General features: G+C 40.7%; 1 protein-coding gene across 1 annotated transcript; it reads right to left on the bottom strand.

Annotated features, from left to right (window-relative positions):
* Window positions 1-11997: 11997 nt before the first annotated feature.
* On the bottom strand, window positions 11998-26535 carry HSPB1 (heat shock protein family B (small) member 1). The gene is made up of 3 exons (XM_077482194.1): window positions 26055-26535; window positions 16280-16343; window positions 11998-12271 (listed from the first exon to the last, which is right to left on the bottom strand). The coding sequence occupies exons 1-3, from the start codon at window positions 26452-26454 to the stop codon at window positions 12094-12096; spliced, it is 642 nt and encodes a 213-aa protein (XP_077338320.1). The 5' UTR covers window positions 26455-26535; the 3' UTR covers window positions 11998-12093.
* Window positions 26536-26890: the final 355 nt, after the last annotated feature.

The raw sequence follows: 26890 nt of genomic DNA, 5'->3' as shown, positions 1-26890 counted from the left end.
CCGGCCCCCCACCCTATGTGAATGAGTATGGGGTACAATGTACCCCTACCCATTCACCTGTAAAATAAAAGTACAAAAAAAACACAACACACGAGATAAAATACTTTATTGCACAGCTCCGGGGGTCTTCCATCTTCGGGGGTCTTCTCGCCGGACTCCTCCGCTATCTTCTTGTAGCTCTTTTGCTAGCGGAGGAGTCCAGCTTTCTTCCTCGCCGCCGGCCTCTTCTCCCGACTTCGGGGGTCTTGTCCCCCTCTTCGGTTCTTCCGGTCTTCTGTCGCCGCCGCCGCCGCCGCCTTCCGTTCTTCTTCTTCTCCTTCTTCTCCAGGAGATGTTGACTCGACAATCTCTCCGGCCACAATGCCAGGGCCGCGCTGCGTGGCCACTTATATAGGGACAAGGGGCGGTGTCACATGGCTTTATGTCACATGGGTTGGTGTCACATGGTGACCCCGCCCCTTACGATGTCATAGTCCCCATGTGACATCAACCCATGTGACCAACCCATGTGACATAAAGCCATGTGACACCGCCCCTTGTCCCTATATAAGTGGCCGCGCAGCGCGGCCCTGGCATTGTGGCCGGAGAGAGCGTTGAGTCAAGAAGAAGAACGGAAGGCGGCGGCGGCGGCGACAGAAGACCGGGCCACCGCCTGTAAAAGAGCTATAAGAAGGCGCGGTGGCCCGGCAGAAGAACCGAAGAGGGGGACAAGACCCCCGAAGTCGGGAGAAGAGGCCGGCGGCGAGGAAGAAAGCCGGACTCCTCCGCTAGCAAAAGAGCTACAAGAAGATAGCGGAGGATTCCGGCGAGAAGACCCCCGAAGACGGAAGACCCCCGGAGCTGTGCAATAAAGTATTTTATCTCGTGTGTTGTGTTTTTTTTTTTGTACTTTTATTTTACAGGTGAATGGGTAGGGGTACATTGTACCCCATACTCATTCACATAGGGTGGGGGGCCGGTATCGGGGGCCCCCTTATTAAAGGGGGCTCCCGGATTCCGATAAGCCCCCCGCCCGCAGACCCCGACAATCAACGGCCAGGGTTGTCGGGAAGAGGCCCTTGTCCTCATCAACATGGGGACAAGGTGCTTTGGGGTGGGGGGCCGCGCGGCCCCCCCTTCCCCAAGGCACCCCCCATGTTGAGGGCACGCGGCCTGGTACGGCTCAGGAGGGGGGGCGCTCGCTCGCCCCCCTTTCCTGGCCGGCCGGGTAGCGTGCTCGGACAAGGGTCTGTTGTGGACTTGGGGGGACCCCCACGCCGATTTTTTTCGGCGTTGGGGGTTCCCCTTTAAGTCCATACCAGGCGGCGGGGCCAGCGACGTCTCCTTCGCGGGCCCCGCCTACCTGGATACCCGCTCGAAATGAGCGGACTTTTCTCCGGGCGGGAAAAGTCCGCTCATTTCAAAAGTACGGCGGACTGGCATACACACGGGCGGATTGTCCGCCGAAATGCGAGTACGACGGACAGAATTTCGAAAAAACCTAAATTCTTAGTACGCCAGACTGCACGCTGAAAAAGTCAGCTGAAGCCCACACACGAGCGGACTGTCCGCTGAAATATGTTTCGGCGGACTAAGTAGGCCATACAGTCCGCCCGTGTGTACACGGCCTGAGAGGCTGTCTGCTGAAGATAGAGTCTGGTATCGCTGGAGAAAGGGGTCGCTTGGAAGCTGGAAGGAGGCAAATCAATTGTCCCTGGACATTTTGTGAGTTCAGACTGCTGTGAGAGATCTTAAACTTTTGAGTTGCTGCCATCCCTTTTGTGTTAGAGAGTTAGCTATGTGTGTTTGCTTAAGGGGGACATCAGCTGGTGTCTTGAAGAGCTTAGTCTATCTGGTTCTGTGTGAAGGGACTCTGCTCTTGTTGCTCTAAAGAAGGAAGTCTGCATTTAAATGTTTCCACTACAAAGCCAAGTTCACAGTTTTCTATTGCAAGGATTTCTGCTTCAGCTTTTCAGAAAGGACTTTATTGTCCTTAATCTGTACATAGTTCTGTTTTTGGAGTATCCCACTCAATTCCCTCAACCCTATCCAAATTACTCCAAAAATATAAAAACAACAAATAAAAAAATTACACCTCTAGACTGGTTATTAAACAAAAGTGTTGCTGTGAACCTTTGCCTGGCTGCTGGGAACGAACCTGGGCAAATTTCCAGCAGCTCCTTCAAGGTTAAATGCTACAATAGGATTCTACCTTATGGTAGAACTTCAGTTCTAAAATATGGGTTATTAGTGATAAAAATATGAATTAATTTTAAGAGGTACTAAATATGCCAATCCATAGTACTTGTATTTCCAATTTTTGATTTCTAGCACAAGAAAATGAACTAAAGAACAAAAGACCAATCGGATCTGCACTCCAACATTCACTTTTACTTCCAGTCTACGTGACACTGCACACCAGCACACATAGCTCTATCCCAAATATCTATGTCACCAGTGAGAACTCCACTCCAGCCTACACGGCTCAAACCCAAATATCCATGTGTAAAAAGAGAGAACTGTGCCAGTATCCTAAACCCTAAGCCGCAGGTCAAATATGAGATATACACAAAATATATATATATTTTATAAAATAGGAGCTGCGCTCTGTATGTCTAATAGAATAAAAGGTGCAAAAAATTGTATGGTGACACAAAAGTGAACATAAAACAACAAGTTCCCCAGTGACACAATTGGTGAATAGCAATATATAACAGCAGGTCCCAATGGTGGTATATGGAACTAAAGCAGATAAGTCCTTGAGGTAATATATGTATGGAAGGAATACACAATGGTGTTAGAAAAATCTCCTCCTGTGAATAACACGATTGCATTGTGTGAATCCACTACCACACGGAGTGCACGCTTTCCAGCTTGCACAAGCTGATTCGCTTGTGGCTAATACCTGGCCAGGGCCTTTTCCTCTAGGAACAGCAAGCAGATAGCAGAACTGACCACAACAGCCTCCAAACACTACTGAAGAGCAGATAGACTTGGTAGTCACAGGAACTCAGAGAGATCTAGGGTCTCCACTCGACTCGTCATGTTCATCAGTGCTCAAAAAAGGAAAGGTTTGCCATAGGTAAAACCAGACTAGTGTTTATTCAAATAAAACATTATCACTTACATAAAAGCAAGGTACATCCAACATGGACAGTAAGCTACAATACAAACGGCCATCCTGTTGAGACGTTGAACAGCGTGATGACATCAGCGCGTCGATCCTCCAGACACATTTTGTCAGAAGTCCTGGGGCACGGGTGGCGTACTGACTCACTGCTATAAATGACAAATATGCATGTCACCGGATTTTCATGCCAGCACATACACAACTCAATAGGTATTATTGATATCACCAATCTAGTCTGCATTCCAAGCTCATAAAACACCCTCCAGTATCCATTTCAACAGTGAGAGCCAGGACAGGACACAATGATCACCCACTAGTATCCATTCCACCTGTTCACCCTTTAACACACATCTCCCTCTCCAACATGCCATCACTGAGATAACAACTCCGGTAAATACAGTTTACTTTCTTGAATCAATATTACGAGGGAGATCGGACCCTTAGTACACAGATCACTCTCAGGTATCCACTGGATTGCAGACCCCACAAGTACCTCCTCCAGCCCAATAGCAATACAATGTAATTTAATAGAAAAGGTTAATTAAATGAGACAAACAAAAAACCTTATGTGGAAAATATTGGGCTGCGGCCCTTTTTTGGGGTTAAAAGCATATAAGTGAAATTCACTAAACTTTCTGTAAAACTTTATTATCGTAAATCAAGATTTTTTTTAGATACATTTCAAACACCAAAGCTTAGTCACTAAGACGCAAGCTGAATGTAACAGTCCATTAACATCTTTAATCACACTGTCCACCCCCAAATAATGGGTGACAATACTCCCAAAAAAAAAGGATAGTAGCAACAAAGGGAAGGGAGGGCGGGACATCTGGTCTTGATTGAAGATCTATCTGCTGAAAATCACCCCATGAATAAGATATTTAATGATGGGTGAGAATCAGAATTGGTTGAGAGGTTTTTCCATCCAACAGTCTGTATCCAGTTTAAGAGGAAACTAGCTGATCTGCCTAGCGATAGTAGATAGCTAAAATTCTGCCTTGATGCCGCAAGGTGGGAACTGAAACAGACAAAAAGGAAAGCCAAGAAACTGGCCAGTACAGAAGGACCCTAGAAAAAGCTAAACAGGCTAGACAGAGGGCTTTGGTCTCAAAAGAGTGACAGTTCCTCCCCCTGAGGGATAGTTAAGAGCTATGCACGTGGTTCCTTTCTTTCTTTTTATTACCGTCTATTTAGCCACCACTACATGCAATACATCACATCATGCATTATGGTTTGCCTTTCTATTACATGTAGTGCATGTAGTGCCTCATGACTCTCTATTACATGTAGCATCGCATACATCTACTACACAAAATTTAGATTTTAGCAGATTTTAGCATGTTTATGTTGCAAAGGGAATTTTCACTGAACTTAGTTTCAAGCTTTTTTTCAACTCATTCTCTAATATGAGTGAAAAAAATTGACAACTGTGACTAGACATATGCACTGACAAAAAAATTGTTTGTTTTTGATTCATTCTTCTTTTGCTTTTTTTCGTAAATTAAAAAATTTGGAATTTAGAAATTTTCTAATTTCCAAATTTCGAATTTTCAGATTTCCAAATTTTCTCATTTCCAAATTTTCTAATTTTTTAATCAAGAATAATTTTGAATTTTCAAATTTCCGAATTTTTGAATTCCAAATTTATCTGACGTTACGAATTATCCGAAATAACAAATGCCGCATCTAAACAAATGGAATGGGACAAATTAATAATAAATAATAATAATAAAAAGGTTTTATTATTATTATTGTTATTTATTATCATTATTAGATCATTATGTTCCATTCGTTTAGATACGGCATTTGTTATTTCAGAAAATTCATAACGTTGGATAAATTCCTACTCATTACATTCACTCACAGCCAAATTTGAAAGGAAATTCCAATACCTACATTTCGGACCCGACATTTCGGAAATTTGAAATTCGGAAATTCAAAATCTGGAAATTTGGAAATTCAAAATTTGGAAATTGATAAATTTGGAAATTCGGAAATTTCAGAATTAACAAATTTGTCAAAATTCGTTAAATGATTTCGGAACAAAACTAATTGCACATGTCTAAAGATGACCTAATACCACTCCCCGCCCTCAGTCCTTGCTGTAGCTCCCATGATCCTGATGTGTCAGGGCAAGACGCTCCAATGGATCGGAGATTTGAAGTCCCTGCTGCTTTCTCTTCTCTCTGCACAGCACTGCCAGTATGGATCAGTTGGATTCTAATTGATCTTCACCATCACATGGTTAATGCATAGGACATGCAAACAAGACTACAGTGGGGCAAAAAAAGTATTTAGTCAGCCACCAATTGTGCAAGTTCTCCCAGTTAAAAAGATGAGAGAGACCTGTAATTGTCATCATAGGTATACCTCAACTATGAGAGACAAAATGTGGAAACAAATCCAAACAATCACATGTCTGATTTTTGAAAGAATTTATTTGCAAATTATGGTGTAAAATAAGTATTTTGTCAATATTAAAAGTTCATCTCAATACTTTTATATATCCTCCATGCAGATCTCTTCTAGAGCAGTGGTGTTTTGGGGCTGTTGCTGGGCAACACAGATTTCAACTCCATCCAAAGGTTTTGTAAGGGGTTGAGATCTGGAGACACTCCAGGACCTTAAAATGCTTCTTACGAAGCCACTCCTTTGTTGCCTGGACAGTGTGTTTGGGATCATTGTTATGCTGAAAGACCCAGCCACGTTTCACCTTCAATGCCCTTGCTGATGGGAGGAGGTTTGCACTCAAAATCTCATGATACATGGCCCCATTCATTGTTTCATGTACACAGATCAGTCGTCCTGTTCCCTTTGCAGAGAAACAGCCCCAAAGCATGATGTTGCCACCCCCAATGCTTCACAGTAGGTATGGTGGTCTTTGGTTGCAACTCAGCATTCTCTCTCCTCCAAACATGACGAGTTGTGTTTCTACCAAACAGCTCTACTTTGGTTTCATCTGACCATATGACATTCTCCCAGTCCTCTTCTGGATCATCCAAATGCTCTCTAGCAAACCTCACACGGGCCCGGACATGTAGTGGCTTAAGCAGGGTGACACGTCTGGCACTGCAGGAACTGAGTCCCTGGCGGCGTAATGTGTTACTGATGGGATCCTTTGTTACGTTGGTCCCAGCTCTCTGCAGGTCATTCACTAGGTCACCCCATGTGGTTCTGGGATTTTTTCTCACCGTTCTTGTGATCATTTTGACCCCACAGGGTGAGATCTTGCATGGAGCCCCAGATGGAGGGAGATTATTAGTGGTCTTGTATGTCTTCCATTTTCTAATTATTGCTCCCACCATTGATTTCTTCACACCAAGCTGCTTGCCTATTGCAGATTCAGTCTTCCCAGCCTGGTGCAGGTCTACAATTTTGTTTCTGGTGTCCTTCCACAGCTCTTTGGTCTTCACCATAGTGGAGTTTGGAGTGTGACTGTTTGCCCTTGTACACACGGTCGGAGATTCTGACAACCTAATCCGTTGGATTTTGTCCGATGGAGCATTTTGTCGGAAAATTTTACCAACAAGTTGGAAAACTTGGTCCGTTGGATACTCTGACGGAAACAGTCCGATATAGACCACACACAGTCGGAATATCCGACAAAACGGTCCGATCGAACACATTCCGTCGGAATCTCCGACCGTGTGTATAAGGGCTTTGAGGTTTGTGGACAGGTGTCTTTTATACTGATAACAAGTTCAAAAAGTGCCATTAATACAGGTAATGAGTGGAGGATAGAGGAGCCTCTTAAAGAAGAAGATACAGGTCTGTGAGAGCCAGAAATCTTGCTTGTTTGTAGGTGACCAAATATTTATTTTCCACCATAATTTGCAAATAAATTCTTTCAAAAATCAGACAATGTGATTGTCTGGATTTGTTTCCACATTTTGTCTCTCATAGTTGAGGTATACCTATGATGACAATTACAGGCCTCTCTCATCTTTTTAAGTGGGAGAACTTGAACAATTGGTGGCTGACTAAATACTTTTTTGCCCCACTGTAAGTAAAGACTGGATAATAATGAATGTCTGCAGGCAACAGTGAAAAATGGTGAAGGATCCTTGCAAGTTTGGGGCTCCATTTCTTCAAAAAGAGTAGGAGATTTGGTCCTCAATGCTGATAAATACAGGCAGGTAGACGTTTTATTAGCCCCAAATGTATTCTTCAGCAGGACAACGATCCCCAAATTATCAGCCAATGTCATTAAGAACTATCTTCAGCGTAACAATACAAGGAGCCCTAGAAGTGATGGTTTGGCACCTGCAGAGCCCTGATCGCAACATCATCAAGTTGGTCTGGGATTACATGACGAGACAGAAGGATTTGAGGCAACCTACATCTACAGAAATCTCTATCTGGATATTTGTCTGCCTGTGGGAGATCATACCAGCGGAGAGCTGAGTCTGAGAGGGGAAGTGAGGACACCTGGGGGCAGGGCAGCATCACCCACATCCAGTGTCCCAGGGATACTGGAGCATCCAGTCACCCTTTGCTTCCCACTGCTGATTACCGAAGGCTTTCGGGAACAAACCAAGGGGCACCACCTTTTCCAGAGAGAGGTCACCACAGCACCCCAGGGACTGGTGAGAGGGCTATTTGTCAATTGCTGGTACTGGTAGCAAGGATTGAGCCACTGAGAGCAAGGCACCAAGTGTACCCAATTGATACCACACCCGTACTGCACTGTATACCACACTTATTCCAAACCTATACAGCACCAAAACCAACCCTGTACCGTATTCATTCTCTTTCTCAAAGGTATTTGTAGTAGACGATCATGTAAAAAAAAAAGTGGTAGTACTAAAATCCAGTGTTTATTTAAAATAAATAGGCAAACTCACAAGCAAACACTTTAAACAGATTGCATAACATGTAAGTTAGTACACAGGCTGCCTTTGGCTAGCTCCTCCTGCTATTCTTGGTGCTCAAGCTAGCTACCCTTCTTCTCAGCATGTCTCCCTGGCTCCCTGGCTCACAAGTTCACATCTGATCGCCACTAGGCCATGCCTCAACATGTTTGATCATCAAAATTACTTTATCAAGAGGAGAGGAAAGGCAGTTTAAGTTGGTAAGTGTCTGTCTATCAAAGTGGGGAAGGGATACAGGATTTTGAGATTAAACAAAGATTTTGAGGTGTTGCACGAAGAAGCACTATGGATATTAGTTGTCTGTTCCTTTAGATGGATTGAAACTGTTTCACTGGTGTTAAATCATATATGAGAATGCCTCTCACATTTGATTGCTGAGACTTTAGCTCATTAATATTGCGCAGTGTGGACACTTTATACACACGGCTGAGCCCCCCCTGCCCCAAAGCACCCACCCCCCATGTTGAGGGCATGCTGCCTGGTATGGTTCAGGAGGGGGGGGGGGGCGCTTACTCATCCCCTCCCTTTCCTGACCTGCTCAGATAAGGGTCTGGTAAGGATTTTGGGGGGGCCCACGCTATTTCTTTTTAAAATTGTGGTGTGGGGGTCCCCTCCGAATCCATACTAGACCTGAAGGGCCTGGTATGGGCCTGGGGGGAACCCCATGCCTTTTTTTTTTGCAAATTTTTTAGCCGGAAAATGTATCTATTTTTTAACATTCAGCTTTCAACGGGGAATCTGGCTGACAGCTGATGACTCATCGGTTGCTAAGGATGTGGGCCCCTCCTTAGCAACCAGCTATATACAGTGTGTTTTACAGTGTCTTTAACCTCCCTGGCAGTATGATTAGTTCTGATTTTAGGTGCTGAAAGCGGTACAATTATTTTTCATGGAAATTTGGCGTTTTATATTGTAGGCCTGCAATTCTTAGCCCTTGTACACACGGTCGGAGAATCCGTCAGAATGTGTTCTATCGGACCGTGTTGTTGGATAATCCGACTGTGTGTGGTATGCATCGGACTGATTCCGTCGGAATATCCGTCGGACCCAATTTTCCAACTTGTTGGAAATATTTTCCGACAAACTGGTCCGATAGGACATACTCTGATCACGTGTAGAGAATTTTGATCGGACAAAGTGCCACGCATGCTCAGATCAAATTCCTACATCAAAGCTATTGGCTACTAGCCTGAATGTAGTCCCATCGTAACGAAATTACGTCATCACGTTCTGAAAGATCGGATTTTTCGACAACTTTGTCCGACTGTGTGTATGCAACAGTTTCGGACAAGATCCAACGGACAAAATCCGACGAATTTGGTTGTCGAAATCTCTGACCGTGTGTACAGGGGCTAAGGAATAACTCTTAAATCTTTTCAAACCAGAGTCTAGCAGACATCCCGGGTATGATAAAGTTTATAATATAATAATGTTAATAAATAATAAAAATGATTCAATAATGTAATCAAATCCAAAAACACTGAAATTTGCTCATTTGCAGAATTGTCGCTGTCATTAGATTTATTATCGCTGTTTTCTAGTTGGTCTAAAATCACTTTTGACATAACGGGACAGTTTTTGGTTGCTATGGGCAATCTCCAAATTCCAGGCAGAAAAAACAGTATTTATAATATAAAAGTGCATGCAGGGCACTGCACAGACCACTAGGGACAAAGGGGGTGTGTCTTTTTTTATACAGTACTGTAATCTGTAAGATTACAGTACTTTCTGTGTTTTGTGTGTTTTTACTTTTTTGAATTTGGCGCCGATCTTCGCTCCCGTGCGCTGTAACGTCGCAGGGAACGGAGCTCGGGGGCACTGGGGCACTGTGTGAATCGAGCAGAGGACAGCTCGATCACACAGGGCGGAGGACATCGCTGGATCCAGGGGACAAGGTAAGTAACTTCTCCCTGTATCCTCCCTGTATCCAGCGATGCGATCCCGAGGTTGGCTCAGGGTTACCGCTCGTGGTACTGAAATCCCAGCCTGAGCCAGACTCGGGATCACCGCCAGGGAGGTTAACCACTTGCCTACAGGGCACTTATATATATTTTTCAGCTTTCAGCGCTGTCCCACTTTGAATCACAATTGCGCGCTTATGCTACCTTCTACCCAAACAAATTTTTTCATTTTCTTCACACAAATAGAACTTTCTTTTGGTGGTATTTAATGCCTGCTGGGTTTTTTATTTTTTACAAAAATAAAAGACCAAACATTTTTTTTTTTTTTTTTTACATAGTTTCTGTCAGTACATTTTGTAACTAAGTAATTTTTCTCCTTCACTGATGTGCGCTGATGAGGGACTGATAGGCTGAACTGGTGGGCATTGATTAGGTGGCACTTATCGGCACTGATGAGGAGGCACTAATGGGCACTGATTAAGTGGCACTGATGAGGAGGCACTAATATTCTGCACTTATGGGCACTGATAGGTAGTACTGGTGGGTACTGATAGGCAGCACTGGTGGGCACTGATAGGTGGCAGTGGTGGGCACTGATAGGCAGCATGGATACTGATGGGCATTGATGGGTGGCACTGATGGGCATTGATCGACAGCAGTGATGAGCATTGAAGGGCAGCACTGATAAGCGGCACTGATAGCCAGCACTGACTGGCATCACTGGGCACTGATTGGTGGCACTTGTGGGCAGTGGTGGGCACTGATTGCTGGCACTGGTGAGTAATGGTGGGCACTGATTGGGGACACTGTTGGCAGTATATAGTAATCAGGGCACTGATGATCAGTGCCCTGATTACATGTGTAGATGTCCCCCTGTGTGGAGATGCCACTGATCGGCTCTTCTCGCCACACAGACGAGGAGTGCCGATTACAGGCATCTCCGTGTTTACATGTGAGTGGCTACGATTGGCCGTCAGTTCGCCTTTTGACCACTAGGGGGCGGGTGTGTGCTGCCAGAGCTGATGCGCATGCCCGCCGGTTGCGATGACCACCAGGCATACGTGATCGCTCCACACAGAGACAGAACAGAAATCTGTCAAAGTAAACAGTCCTCTGTACTAAGTATGAACAACGAATTGCTCCCCTCACCCAGTCAGTCCCCTTCCCCTCACAATTAGAATCACTTCCTAGGGACACACAGTTAACCCCTTTGTCGCCCCCTAGTGGTTAACCCCTTCCCTGCCAGTGACATTTGCACAGTAATCAGTGCATTTTTTTAGCACTGATCGCTGTATAAATGCCAATGGTCCCAAAAATGTGTCAAAAGTGTCCGATCTGTTCGCCATAATGCCGCAGATAAAAATCGCTGATCACTGTCATTACCAGTAAAAAAAACGAATAATAATAAGAATGCCATAAAACTTTACCCTATTTGGTAGACACTATAACTTTTGTGCAACCAATCAATATATGCTTATTGCAATTTTTATTACCAAAAATATGTAGAGGAATACACATCGGCCTAAACTAAGGAAAAAAATTAGCTTTTTTTAAAAAAAATGGGGGTATTTATTATAGCAAAAAGTACAAAATATTGGGGGGTTATTTACGAAAGGCAAATCTACTTTGCACTGAAAGTGCACTTGGAAGTGCAGTCTCTCTAAATCTAAGGGGTAGATCTGAAATGAGTGGAAGCTATGCTGATTTTATCATCCAATCACGTGCAAGCTAAAATGCTGTTTTTTATTTTCCTTGCATGTCCCCCTCGGATCTACAGCGACTTTACTTCTCCAGGCAATGAGAAGGGGTGTAGACTGTGGAAGGCAAAGTGGAAGCCCAGTATTGGAGTGTGGCTGTGGGGCTCTAGGGCAGATTGGAGCTGGACTTTGTGGAGGATATGATAATATGACAGGCAGGCTGTGGGGCCCCCTGGAGCTAGGGTCGGGGTTGCAATTGTGAGCCCTGCAACCCCTTATGCTATGCCCATGAAGTAAAGTATATTCACCTCTAATTCATGTGTATACACTCAAAGTGAAGAATTCCTAATTGTTTTTAGCAAACAAGGCTGAAACTGAGTATCTCTTTTCTGACAGCTAATGAAAGAAACCCGAAAAAATACATTTTTTGAATACATTTATTTTTCAAAATTTATTTTTTTGTGTAAAAATATGTGACTGAAACACAGTAAAAGAAAATACGGTGGTTTGTCCTCTTATTTTTTGGCCGGCTCATCAGGCTTCTTAGCAATCTCAGCACGGCTTTGGAAAGTTACTGGAATAGTGATCTCTGCAGACTGGATTGCTGGCTTGGGGAGTGGTGCCTCTACTGTCAGAACACCATCCGGAGAAAGAGATGAAGCCACACTTGTAATATCAACACCTGGGGGAAGACTGAAAAAAAACAACAGATCATGATTAAAATTATTAAATTATATGTTTAAACAATAAAACGCCTAATTTTATTCACATATACGGTAATTATATATGGAGCTATCTCAGTGCATAATGCACACAGCAAACAGAATGGAATTCAAAATAAAAAAGGCAAGTAAATCTGGGCGGACAATGGCAGTATAAAATGTAGTCAAATGGCTTGTTCACTGCATCTCACTATATCTTATATATGACAGATATAGATTTCCCCTTTTGTTACAGCAAGAAAAGACATTGTTCACTACACCTTCGCAACGTCAGCCTGGGTTCACACTTGTGTGAACACAGACATCGCATGTGATTCGCACCCACACTGTTGTGCCTGTGCAATGCAGGTCCAGCCATACCGTTGACTTTTTCACACCCATGTGATCTGATTCATGTGTAAGTTCACTGTTTGCACTGCAATCTGTGGACCAATCTGGGGGTGTCATTAGCATTGTATTGACACCCACAGTGGTTCACAGAAGGCAGTGTGAACTGCCTGAGGGAGAGCTGCGATGCGGGAACCAGCGCTGGAAACACGCCAGTTCCCGCATCACATATGTGTGAACTTAGGCTTCTACAAATTATACTTTGGTCAAGTTAAAGACAAGAAAGACCGTGATAGACCAATATGCTTTGCCCTATGCAAAAAAAAAAAAAAAAACCTTTCACAGGGCGGTTGCACCTTTAGAATTGTAAATGCTCCATACTGAATGATTTTTGTTCACTAGTGAGTGCAGCTCATCCTATCTCATATCATCTTTAACATGGGGTATACACAGTCAGTTTTTTTTGTTCAACCAGTGGGTTAAGCAAAAAACAAAAACAAAAAAACAACTGACATATCTCTGCATCAACACAACAATGTGCGATGCAGAATTCTCTCACGCTGTGCTATTGTATTCTCACAGGGGGACTCTTCCCCCCATCAGAATATACTGATCCGCACTTGCAGCCAATGCTTGTTTTCGAGCAAGACCATTCAACAGAAGCAGGCCAACTTTCAGTATGTGTTTGCCGGGCTTTAGTCTACTTATTATTTGAGACACTATTGTTTTTGCTTTGCTCTTGTTTTCTTTTTCTAATGCTCCCTATAATCAAAACGGAAGCCATTTTTTTTTTACCACTGTTTACCATATGACTTTTTATGTTTTCACTCCAGATCTGGTTTAAAGTGAAAAGAATAAGTATATATAAAATGGATCAACAATATGTCCCTCGAGTAATGAGGTTAATAAAAATTACTGTGAAGTGTTACAAAGATATTGACTTTTAGGCCTTATGCACACATCATTCTCTGCAGCTATTACCTTTTGTACCACCCCCTCCCTTTAGAATGTAAGCTCTATGAGCAGGGCCCGCCTTTTGTATTGAACTGTACTGTAATTGTGTTGTCCCCCTATACATTGTAAAGCGCTGCGTAAACTGCTGGCGCTATATAAATCGTGTATAATAATAATAATTATAATAATAATAAAAAAAAGCCAGTAGCGTTAGCTGTAGAAAAAAGCTGGAGCTATAGAATGAGTTTTGCAGTAGTGTTTCTCAGCATTTTTTAGCTATAGCATTTTTTTTTTTTTAGTTTTTTTAGCAAAACTATATTTCCACAAAAGCTTATGGCTCAAAAACGCTGATAAATTTTCGAATAGCTGCATTTGCAGCGTTTTCCAGCATTTTAAGCTCCATGCACACCAGCATTTGTGTTAAGCTACAAACATGCTGGAAAAAAGGCTGGATAAAAATGCTGGTAATAGCTTTTTTTAGTAGCATTTTAGGAGCGTTTAAGAGAATTTTGGAGCATTAGCATCTTATTAGCATTTTTGCAGTTCCTTTAAAAAAAGGGGGAAAAAAAGCAAAATAATACGCTATTAGTAGCGTTTCTGCTGGAAAAACACTCAAAGAGAATCCACGAAAACAATTATTTTCTGCTCCTAGACACTGAAGCTCAAAAAACACTAATAGCCTAAAGTATTGTGCATGAACACATAGGATACGACTATTTTGTTTCTGGGAGCAGAAAAAAATGCTAATACCAGCTTCTAGGAGCTTAAAAAACATGTGCATGGAGCCTTAAGCTTTTTTCAGAGTTAGAGCTTTTTTACAGTTGAAAAACTACTCTTAAAGCCTCATGCACACTGGACATTATAAAAATGCTAGTAGCGTTAGCTGTGGAAAGCTGCAGCTGTAGAATGAGTTTTGTAGCTTTTTTGCAGTAGCATTTTTCATTTTTTTTGTCTTTTTTAGAAAAACTATACTCCCACAAACGGTTATGGCTCAAAAATGCTTATAAATGCAGAATAGCCACATTTTGAAGCTTTTATCAAGGTTAGAGCATTTTTACAGCTGAGAAATTCCTCTTAAAACCCACAAGTTCTGGGAGTTTTTCCAGCCAGAAAACGCCCCTGCCAAAAAAAACACTGATAACAGCCTGTGGGGTTTATTTACTAAAGGCAAATTCACTTTGCACTACAAATGCACTGCAAATGCACTTGGAAGTGCAGTCGCTGTAGATCTGAGGGGGACATGCAAGGAAAATAAAAAACAGCATTTTTGCTTGCACGCGATTGGATGAAAAAAATCAAAAGCTAAAGCCACTGCACTTCCAAGAGAACTTCAAGTGCACTTGTAGTGCAAAGTGGATTTGCCTTTAGTAAATCAGCCCCTATGTTAAGGATGAGCTCCGGCGTGTTTGCACAGCTCATGTGCAGAGCCCACCAGGAAGTTGGCACTGCGCTGCGCTAATCACAAGCAGTGAGACATTGTCCTGATGCAGAGATCGGGAAATGTCTCACTGCCTGTGATTAGCGCAGCGCAGTGCCGACTTTCTGGCGGTCTCTGCATGTGGGCTTTGCGAACACGCTAGGAGCTCATTCTTAGGCCGCGTACACACTGGCGGACTGTTCGCCCAACTTAGTCCGCTGAACAGTGTTTGAGCTGACAATCCGCTCGTGTGTGGGCTTCAGCGGACTGTTTCAGCGGACAGTCTGACGAACAAAGTCTTACGGAATTTCCGTAAGACAGTCCGTCCAAACTTGGTTTCAGCGGACAGTCCGCTCGTGTGTAGGCTAGTTCGACAGACTAAGTTTGGCGCATGCTCAGAAAGGATTTACACGGCCGAAGGTTGCATTGCAGTGTATTGGACGTCGAATTTCTCGTCCCGTCGTACGTGCCGTTCACGTCATCGCGCGCGCTTTCAGCGGACTGTCTGCTCATCGTGTGTGGTCAAGTCCGTTCATGCAAATTTTGAATGGACTGTTTGTCGGATTGTCTGACGAACTTAGTTGGGTGAACAGTCCGCCCGTGTGTACGCGGCCTCAGTGTGCATGAACACATAGGACAAAAACTGTGGCTGTAAAAACATCCAATGTGCATGAGGCCTTAGACCTAGACTTTTAACCAAGTAGAAAAATGTTCTGTAGAGGGTTATTCAGTTACTAAAAAGGACACAATATGGCCTGGCTCAGTTCCTTGTGGTCTTGGACAAGCCTTTTGCCAATGGGACCAATTACCATTTTGATAGTTTGCAACCAAAATATGTTTGATGCGCCCTTGGTTTGAAGCAGCTGAGGGCACATGTCTATTTAGAATGCTGATATTTTTCAGGAATGAAAAACATCTGTTGTTCATTCCTTATTGCCTCTCTAGGCAACAAGTGCTAGCTGATATCTAGTAACATGCAGCAAACAACAATATACTATACAAGTGCATATATTATCACATTTCATGACCAGAAGAAAATAAATATGTTACAACTGACATAGAACTGTCCTGGCTGACTGTAATGTAACTTATCATTTATCTCATTGAGATGTGTGAACCTGTAGCAATAAACATTTGCTTAAGTATAGTATATTTTAAGCCTCATGTACATGTACAGTTTCATACATCACAGTAAATAGAAATATAACAAAGTGGCAATTTTTATGACTGTTCACGACAGCAGCTCCATTCTTTAAGAGAAAATATTTAGTATGGACTCACGTATATTTTCTTGTAAAGCATCTTGAGATAAATCCATGTTCATCTTGTTTCTCTTCATGTTTTCCTGTAAGAAAAGTTTTAAAGTAGTTCATAAATAATCAGCATCCCTTATGGTGAATAGCCTTTGCCTAAATGAGCTCACATGCTTCTCAGCATTAATGTCCATCAGTTAGGTTAATGGTGCACATTTTCAACTAAATACTCTAAGAGCAAGCCAAGCTAGTTCTCATCATGATAAGTCTAGTAATGCAATATTTAAGTGAAAGGAAAAACCCTAAGGCCATCTTGAAAATGTGCAATATTAAATGTCATTGATAACTACTTTGAAGGCACTGTTCAGTTTCAGAAATGTTGTCACATACAGTATCTCTGTTATTTTTACAAAAAACACCTGTATTAAAGCGGAGTTCTACCCAGAAATGGAACTTCCTCTTTAAGTACTGGTGACCCCCTGACATGCCACATTTGGCCTGTCAAGTTTTGACAGGCACCCAGCTTCCACTTCCCCCCCTGGCGCCTCGGTACCAAGCAGAAGTTCACCTCTCCCTCCCTGCTATCTTCTGGGACACGTCACAAGTACCAGAAGATTGCCCGGCCAGTCATAACGCGCAGCATGGCCCACACATGCACAGTGTGCACCCAGCCGTGAAGACACAGCCGGACGCCCACAGTTACAATGCCGGTACTATGAAGAGGAGGGGGAGAGGAGCGAGGCTTCGTGTGCCAGCATCGCTGGACTGTGGGACAGGTGAGTGTCTGTTTATTAAAAGTCAGCAGCTACACTTATTGTAGCTGCTAACTTTTAAATGGGTGGAACTCTGCTTTAAGATGGTCTCTCTAGCACTTAAATATATATATATATATATATATATATATATATATATATATTATTTTTTTTATTTTTTTTTTTTCTGCGTGATTCATACATTTTATTATTTATTAGAACCTTGTCGTGTGAACCATGCCATGCACCTGAAATCAGTTTAAAATATATCTCTACCCCTATACTTTTTTATTCTTGATTTAAGGTTTTTCACAAAGTTTCTGTTTAACAAGGCCGATGCTGGTTACAATATATCTTTAAGTAATATAAATATACAGAAAAGTTACCAATTAAATGCTAACTTGAAAAATTTACAAATATCAATCGGTACAGGAAAATCATAAAACATGGTGAAACAGTGCTACAGGGTAGTGATATGGTCTTCTACATACACATAAGAGGACTGAGCAGAAAGTCTTAATTTTTGCTTTGTTGGGGAAGGAGGAAGATGTGTGGAGTGAAGATCTATGGAAGGGATTCGGTAAGTGGAGCATGGGGCAGAGGGCAAAAGGGGGTATCTTGGAAAACAGCTAAAGGCTAATGCGATAAATGTACAAAGATTTATCAGTCTGTACAGTATGAAACTTAACCAAGTTCATATACCAGGGTGAAACTGGGGTAGAGGGTAGAAATATGGGTTTAATTTACTAAAGGCAAATAGAGTGTTCACTTTGCAAGGAAAAGTGCCCCAGAGCTTATTGAATGCGGTGACTTACACAATCACATGCAAGGAAATAAAAAAACAGCGTTTTAGCTTGCACTTGATTGGATGATTGAATTCAGCAGAGCTTCATCTCATTCAATAGGCTCTGAGGCATATTCTCTTTGAAAGTACAACTTCCCTTTCAAAGTGAAGAGCCTATTTGCCTTAAGCAAATCAATCCCATGGTCTTATATATACAAATAGCAGAACTGAGCAGAAAATATTAGGTTTTTGTATGTTTTGATGGGAAAGAAGGAGGATTTATAGATCAATGGAAGGAGTTGGTTACAAAGAGCATAGTCTGAGGGCAAAATGAGATATCATGGTACTTTGTTTCTCAATTACATCCTGGGCCTGTTAATACAGGGTTCATGGAGCGTATGTGAGGTAATCTGAGGTCTGGGTTAACTGTAACCAAATGGAACCACATTTTAGTCATACTCTATTTTGTCCTTTGGTACTATGAAATTCTCCATTTGCATATTTGCAGGCTTTTCTATCCATGTAGTTTATAATATTACACAGATACAATTTTTTTAAAACTCCTTAAGGGCTAAGATATGGACTTTGTATTGGATTTATGTGCACATTTTCTATTTATGTTTGCTTTATCACATTCAGAAGCATTCTGATTGTGTATAATGTGAAGTGACCCTTCACACTGTGTTCTGGATATAGACTAGCAAAAGAAATATGATTTACACTGATATGCAATCTTTATTTTTCCAAGTGTAATAATGTTTGTATTGGCATCTACTTACATTTCGCAAGCAGACATAAATCCCTGTGTGAGTGACTAAAGGCTGGTCTCCTAGGTAGGATTACACCTTACCATCTGTGTGGGATTCAAGCGTTGTTAAAAGATCTCTACCGGTTTTGTATAGCTCGCTTTATCACTTCATTAGGTCAAAAATGAAGCATGGACTGTAGTTTGATAGTATACACTGTATGTTTTTAGTAAATGTCTTGGGGCATGTTTTTTTAAAGCAGAAAGTAATTATTCCCCACTGGGATCCTGTTGTGTATTTCACTGTAAAAATATTTGCCATTTACCAAACCGATTTACATTTTACACCAAAAGTCACAAACCTAGACTTTCCTGACAGGAAACGCAGGTCTTTGTCACATTCACCATATTTATGATATAGCAAATGTTTTATTCGCTGCTCTTGATTTTTTTTTTTTTTTTTTGCATATTTGCTGTTTGCATATGGAAAGTCATTGATTCTAAAAATGATTAATCATTGATTCCTATTGTGCTAGATCCCTCTACATACTGAAAGTGCCATACAAATTTTAGGCTAATGTCTTCATTTGCACTTAGTTTCAACACCCACTGCAGATTTGCATTACACATAGAGCCAATTTAAAAGACATTTATTGTAACATTGAACCTAAATGGTGTTATAAATAAAAATAAGGGAGTAATGAAAGCTGCTGGTTCAGCAGAGTGGACCCCATTATTTGCTAGGCCATGCAAATATTTGCTCCACTGGTGTAATAGTGCACTACTAAAACGTGATCAAGTTCATTAGGATGCAAGATTCCTGTGGACCCTAACCCCAAAAAGCAAGCCTGTGCTCATTACTCCAAAAACCAATTACATCCCATTTTTTAAACGGCTGAGACTTTTGTTGTGCGTCCTAAGATCCAATGGCGCAGATCTGGGACCAGTTGATTGTCCGCCTGAACCATGATTCTTTGCAACAGAACAGAAACGTGAACAATCTCTCTCTGCACTGATCATGTGACTAGACCTCAGCATATGTGAAATACTACTTGACAAGGATCATTTGCACTTAATGTTGCAAAAATATTCTGAACATCAATTGTCTGGTCTGTTACCCATAGGAATTTTTCCAACAGTTTTTCAGTAACAATTGTGTAGAAAGTCTTTGGAAAACTGCAATTTGTTGATATGGTGAGTTCAGAATTCCCTTTTAGATACTTGATACATGAGGCTTATTTGATATCACTTCCATGTAAGATCATGTTATACATGCACGCTAAATTGTTCCTATATTGTTCTGCATTCTGTTATACAACCAGGTCTTTTTTTGTGCCAGAATGTGCCGATACTATGTACCAGGAAGATATTATGTATTCAGTAGGAGCTACACTATGGGGTTGATTTACTAAAATTGGAGATTGCAAAATCTGATGCAGCTCTGTATAGAAACCAATCAGATTCATTTTTTTTTTGTCAAAGCTTAATTGAACAATCTGAAGTTAGAAGCTGATTGGCTCCATGCGCAGCTAGACCAGATTTTTCACTTTCCAGTTTCAGTAAATCAATCCCAGTTTCTTATCAGTTGCTTCACAACTCCCCTGCACTGGAACCTGAGTATGCATACAAAGCCTTTCCTATCTTTAGTATTACAGATAATGTAATTAGAGGATGCCTGCTCCCATCTATAAATCATCACTGGCTGCTGTGTGAGTGACTCTGCAGTCTACACTATATGAGGAGTCACCAGGTACAAGGGTGGGAGGAAGTGGAGATGCTTAATATGTTTTCTAAAAGAGGGGTTGTTGGGAGGCGGTGAAAACAAAGGTGGCCCAGGGGATGGAGGGTTGTACCTATTCTCTAATGACAGAAAAACCTTGTATACAGCAGAATACAATTTACAAATATTTTCCCTAAAAGCTAGATGTAAATTAATATAAACATTTAGTGACAATAGCAGTGTTCCTGTGCTCTTGGTGTAAATCAAAATTGACATGGAGAATGAAAGAAACAGCTGTGGTCTTATTCTACAGATTAGCAAAGGCAAATGTCAGTTTCAAGCCAACATCCAATAATGCTAATGGCAGCAAGTTGTTGCAAAAAGAAGCTCTCTGCTCCCCATTATACACATTGCCTCAAAATGAACTGCACCATCCTGAACTGTAGACTAAAAGCCAACTAAAAAGTAGTATTAATATTTAATGTGCTGAGACAGTGTTATCCATTACAGAAATCACTGGGGCTGCAATTTATATTTCCCTTTTCCTCATCCTAGATAGAACATACAAGAATGCATGGAGCAAATTACTGGGCCATTAGGTGACAGTTTAATTAGGTCAGACATCATATGTGTCAGGGAGCAGGTTCTTACTTTAATAACATTAGTAATATAACCCAGGAAACTGTCTATAATTTAGGTTATAAAGACAAAAAGCATTTTTCAATAAAATTTTTACCCCCTATAAATAACAATTGTAAAGGTTTGATTACCTTTAGGCCAATTGTTTGATCATTAATGAATGAAAGTCCTGCTTTTATTCAGATAGTAGGTGCAGCTAGTAGGGGTAGTCATTTTATTACCATGTGAGTGATAATGTGAGTCTTTTTCAGTACAACTCATCATTTTTTATATGCAACTGTTCTTTGATCTGCTATTCAAAAGGTGGTTAAAATATAGGTAAGACTAAATAACACCTTGGTTAAACCTACATAGGACATTCAGGCTTACTGAGCACCTAGAAAATGTGACATATACATTGTGATGATGGAGAAAAGAAAGTGAGAACAAACATGGAGTTGTTGTCAGTAGTACCCAATCCAGTTTCACCTTTCATTATATGTAAGAGATGAGACGTGACCTAAAAAAAACAGCTTAACCTCATATCCCTCCACTAAAAACAATTGTCAGGGAAGAACCAATTAGATTGGTTTTCCAACTAGCTGTAGCATTCTCTTACTTCTAATGTGTGCTATTTATTAGATCCAAATCAAGTTCTGTCTTCCTTATTGTCAGGGCTGGGCTCAGCCCTTTTTTCTCAGAGCAGGCCGCTCAGCTGTCGGTTAATTTCCAGCTCTAATCTTTCCACAGTGAATAACCTGGTGATGATATCCTGCTCGTCAGTCCTGCTGGCCACTTAAGCTGTTCAGTCCAGATCATCTCTGCCTATGCCTGGTCAACATATCAGAGACTCTCTCCTGTGTACCTGTGAAAGACTTGTTTGGCTGACGTTCCTTCTGCTTCCAGATCCTGCTTGTTGTTCCACTGACTACGCTGATTCTCCAGCTTCCTGATATCCTGGCCTGGCCTGAAATATGCTGATCCCTGACTCCTTGACGTCCTGACTTGTCTGACTATCCATTCCAGTTACGGAACTCTGGCTATGTTCTGACTATATTTGCTCTGTTTACCTTTTACTATTAATATTAAACTAGTGTGATTTTTACTGCACTTCTGTCTCAGTCTGATTCATGGTTTCTGACACTTATTGGTTCATGACTGGCTGTGTCATTTGAACTGTCTACTATCAGGGTGATTCAATTGGTCATGAAAGCTGAATACTGTTCCTACACATAGCTGCTGTTAATTTTGTCATGTATTAGTACCGTAGTATTAGTCTTACAACATAGAGATCTTTTATGAAGTGGTGCTGGCTCAATAACTAACATAGGGGCAAGACACACTTAGCCTAACTGATCAGCACTAACAGTTCTTCATATTTATACTGACTAACACTAATTGCCTATATGTGAATGCGTGAGGCTGCAGCCCAATGTTTTTCATTTTTGCACTAATACCACACCAGAGATCAGTAGAGTAGAGAGCAGTATTCCTGAAAGCTAGTAGTGCCTTCTAGCCATTAACAAATGCAATGTGGCTGTGATGAATGACGGTGATGGTTTATAAGAGTGAATGAAAGCAGCACAGTGCATGGTGGTTGACTATATCTGATAGCATGACCCTGCAGCACTGAAAAGTATGAGTTCGCAAAAAATTAAAGCAAACACTTTTTATGTGAACCCCAACAGATCACACATGTAAGCATGCAGCATTTTGTCCAATCTTGATGCTTGTAAAACATTTATCTATAGTTTAATTTTTACTCTAAATCCCTAGCCTTTACATTACAATAATTACTAATGATCAAATAGTAACTCTATAACAACGACATTCATTTTTGGAGTTAAAAACTTTGGTCAACTTATCCACGCAGTTCATTTACTGCCAATTACTCAACAGTAAATTTGTTATTTATTAAGTTGAAATTCATACACATCATGAGGCATACATATAATATGATTATCAAGCAGCTATTAAAATATTTGTTGAAAATCACATATATATATTTGTGAATAATACTTTTGTGGCAAAGAACCAATAAACAAATATACCCACAAACAGGCAATAATGTGCAGTAAACTTAAAGATTTGTTTTAAATTGTTATATAATATGTTTGTCCTTATTATTGTAAGCAGATGAGATTACAGTAAGTTTTGAGCGTAGGTAAAAAGGCCAGCCATAGATGTGTCTTTGAGAACAATTGTTGAGAAGACAACTGCTTACCATTTGTAGGACTAGGATCTACTGCTGCAATGGTGAACACACAATTAGAGTGGACCTATAGTTAAAATCTGGAGTTTGGCTAAGAGGGATTCATTAGTATAGTATGATGAAGCAATCAGGAAAAAATGCTTTAAATATATCATTCTAGATTAATCACAGCAGAGCCCTTCCTTACCTTACCTTCCTTAGGCACCCTTCATTTCTCTAGCCTTACAGGACTTTTGATATCAAAGGGGTATATCTCACCCCCTTCTATTTCTGATTGCTGGATTACATTGACTGTTATTTTTGGGCTAGATCAGTGAATAGTAATAGCAGCCTGACTTCGACCCACCTAATATGGAGGCTGTCTTCCAGCCTGTGAATGTGGATGACAAAGTAGGTCAAGGCAAAAGAACAGCTGTAGAATGCCTATGTTATATAGCATTCACAACTGACCTGTCCCATGCTGTTTGATGGATGACATTGCCTGTGTTTGCATTCACTTCAATACCTTCCTCATGGAAAATAATTAGTTAGGCCACAAGGGAACTTACCAAATGAAAAATCTCCTTAAGCAAAAACTAAGACTTTTGATACTGGAAACACTCTTAGGGGTACCTTTACATTTCTCCACATTTGCTAAGCATCACACTGGGCCATCTGGTCTGGGTGGGATCTAGCCTTGAAATTACTCTCTCAAATAATCCCCGTTTAATGATCCAATATAGCCCAAATTACAATAAAAATGTTAGAATGCCTAAATTGCATTTTATTGAAAATAAAATCTTACGCATATTATGCCCTACGGAAAAGGTCCCATCGGATTATATTGTCGGAAAATCCGATCATGTGTGGGCTCTATCAGACTTTTTCCGTCGGAAATTCCAACAGAAAAAATTTGAGAGCAATATCTAAAATTTTACATCAAAAAATCCGATCTGAGAATTCCGATCGGACAAAGTGCCACGCATGCTCAGATCAGATTACGAGACCAAAGCTATTGGTTACTAGCCTCTACGTAGTCCCGTCGTACGCAACGAACATCAACACGTTCCGAATGATCAGATTGTCCGACAATTTTGTCCGACCGTGTGTATGCAAATGCAATTTAAAAAAAATAATAATCTGACGGATTTTGTGGTCGGAATGTCTGACCGTGTGTACAGGGCATAAGTGTGTATGCAGTTTACTAAAAGTGTCAGAACTTGACCTTGAAATCTCAAGGTTCATTTATTAGGATATGATTCAACTAACATGTTTTTTTCACTCAGTCCACACATTGGCATTCATTTTCCTAGGCTATAATGTTATGGCAAGCTGTAAGTTTGCACCCCTGCTTATCTTTTCCCTGACAATGAGGATCAAAGAAAATAGATTTAAAAATCTTCAAATAGTATCATGTTGTAAGGCACTGTCTGTTGCTCACCCCAGCACTTATATATACAGTATATAGCTATTTTACTGATTAAGGCTTGGGACCACACAATGGCGACTGCTGGCAGCTCATTTAAGATCATTACAGAGTTAATTGGCAGTACAGGAGTATTAATAATAGTCCTCCTTTTCAAAGTGAATTTACACTTAACTTAGTGAATGAGGTGAAACACTGTGAAAAGTCGCATTGAAAAGGATATCCAATAATATTTTAAAAACTGAATTTTTGCTTGCGCATAATTGGATGATTGAAGTCAACACAAGTTCACTTCATTTACTAAGCTGTGGGACAATTCAATTTGCCAAGAAAACATTTACTTAGTTTAGTGAATGAGGTGAAGTTGTGCTGATCACCATCCAATAATGTGAATGTGTAAGCAAAAATCTATTTTTTTAAATATTTTCCTTGCACATTTTTGGGTATTCTTTTACAATTTAATTTTTACTTAATTTTACTTTGTTTTACCTAATTCACTAAGATAAGTGAAAATTCACTTGCCCTACTTAAATAATCAACTTTACAGTGTTAATATTTGTTGAAATCAATAATCATGTAAAGTTTATAAGTAACTTTACAGCTATGGCATATCATAACTAAATTATACTTTTTGGTTAATAGTGCTGAGATCTGTATATCATGACAATAATGATGGTCAAGCATGAGATCAACTGCTTTTTTACAGTCTAGCACTGGTTGCACAAAGTTTTTGAATTTAGGGATATGTGGGTATAACAAAAACATATTTTCTAACATTATGCATTTTGTTTACGTAATTTCATAAGAGCAAATTTAGTAAAAATTTGTTTATAGTATTATATATTTTCTGAAATTGCTATTATTCTGTAACTCTATGTAGTGACAAATTCCACTGAAACATATGTTGTGGCTACATACAATGTTTTTCAGCCATAATATGGTGCATAGGTATGTATTGTAGCTACATTGGAATAACATGGGTAAGTAGCTTGATGGAAAATGCATATTAGAACACAGAGGGTTATTTACGAAAGGCAAATCCACTTTGCACTGAAAGTGCACTTGGAAGTGCAGTCACTCTAAATCTAAGCGTTAGATCTGAAATGAGTGGAAGCTCTGCTAATTTTATCATCCAATCATGTGCAAGCTAAAATGCTGTTTTTTTGTTTTCCTTGCAGCGACCTACAGCGACTTTACAGCCAAGTGCACTTTCAGTGCGTTTTCAAGTGCACTTGCAGTGCAAAGTGAATTTTCCTTTAGTAAATAACCCCCACAGTGTCTTTACTATGAGCTTTGTTCTATAGCAAAACTAAAGCGATCTTTTTCTGGTAGAAAATAACCATGGCCAACAAGATGGCACATGTATACCCAGCAGTGAACAGTAGTGAAAGTAATTTATTCACAATTAAAATAAATATATAACATGCCTATGAACTTTTAAAGGTACAGTAAATAACATTTATCAGAGCGCATTAACTATTTAACATAACAAACATTTTTGTACTTTGCATACTATAGATTGCATAAAATAAATTACATAAATGCATTGATAACCACTTCAACCTACCTGTGATTTCCACTAAACCATCTCTAGTTTTGACAACCAGTTCCTCAGGAGAAAAGTGGTTGACATCTAAGCTGATCTTCCAGCAGTCGGCTGTTTGTCGGATCTCTGAAATTCCACTGCTAAGTTGCCGACTTAGTGCCCTGTTAAAATCAGGAACAGTTGCTGCTGCAGGAGAAACTACAGCTGGAGTAGTAGGAGGAACAGCGTCCACTGATTGACTGGGAAAAAGACGGACGTAGCCTGGCCAATTTGTGCTAGGCCATTGGTACCAATCTTCAGGAATTCTTGGCATACCAAAAGACTGATCAAACAGTCTGTTGGTACCTTGGTACCAGTCTCGGAATGGTTCCCAGCTTGGGGTGCGAAGGAAAGTGAAGGGAATTCTACGTTCTGAAGACATGGTCTGAGTCTATGGCACTGTTCAACAAGCTGTTTTTGCTCTGTCCAAGCTTTAGTCTGTCACTGACATTTGGAGGGTGCAGCTGTTTTATGGAGAGCCAGGCATTTATTTTTAGCAACTGAAAAGTGTGTGCTATTACTGGAGATTACACAAGTAGTTGTGATAGAAGGTTCTCGTTCCTCAGGAATAACAATTCACTGACAAGTCATTTATGAATATTTATGTACCATCACGCAGATAAGAAGAATTCCTTTATATGTCACTTACGTGGCTCTAACTAGAAAATTACATGGACACTTCGAAAGGGTATATTAGCACAGTACTTCTTTATTTAATATGTCTACAACAATGATGTTATTGCAAAATCTGTAATAACAGTTACTACCTTAATTGCTGCTTGTTTAATATATCACAGTAACATTATAAATTTATTACA

The sequence above is a fragment of the Lithobates pipiens genome, unplaced genomic scaffold (genome assembly GCF_037356315.1).
Source record: "Lithobates pipiens isolate NorthernLeopardFrog02 unplaced genomic scaffold, aLitPip1_a1.2 Scaffold_16, whole genome shotgun sequence".
In the NCBI taxonomy this organism is placed as follows: Eukaryota; Metazoa; Chordata; class Amphibia; order Anura; family Ranidae; genus Lithobates; species Lithobates pipiens.
Note: the sequence above shows the minus strand (reverse complement) of the source record. Positions and strands in the feature narration are given on the sequence as shown.

Excerpts from the sequence above, each read along its gene's own strand:
- HSPB1 (XM_077482194.1), bottom strand. The coding sequence starts at position 26,454 with ATGTCTTCAGAACGTAGAATTCCCTTCACTTTCCTTCGCACCCCAAGC. Across the intron at positions 16,344-26,054 it reads TGGTTTAGTGGAAATCACAG|GAAAACATGAAGAGAAACAA; the intron begins GTAGGTTGAAGT and ends CTTTTCTTACAG. Across the intron at positions 12,272-16,279 it reads TGCTTTACAAGAAAATATAC|TCTTCCCCCAGGTGTTGATA; the intron begins GTGAGTCCATAC and ends GTTTTTTTTCAG.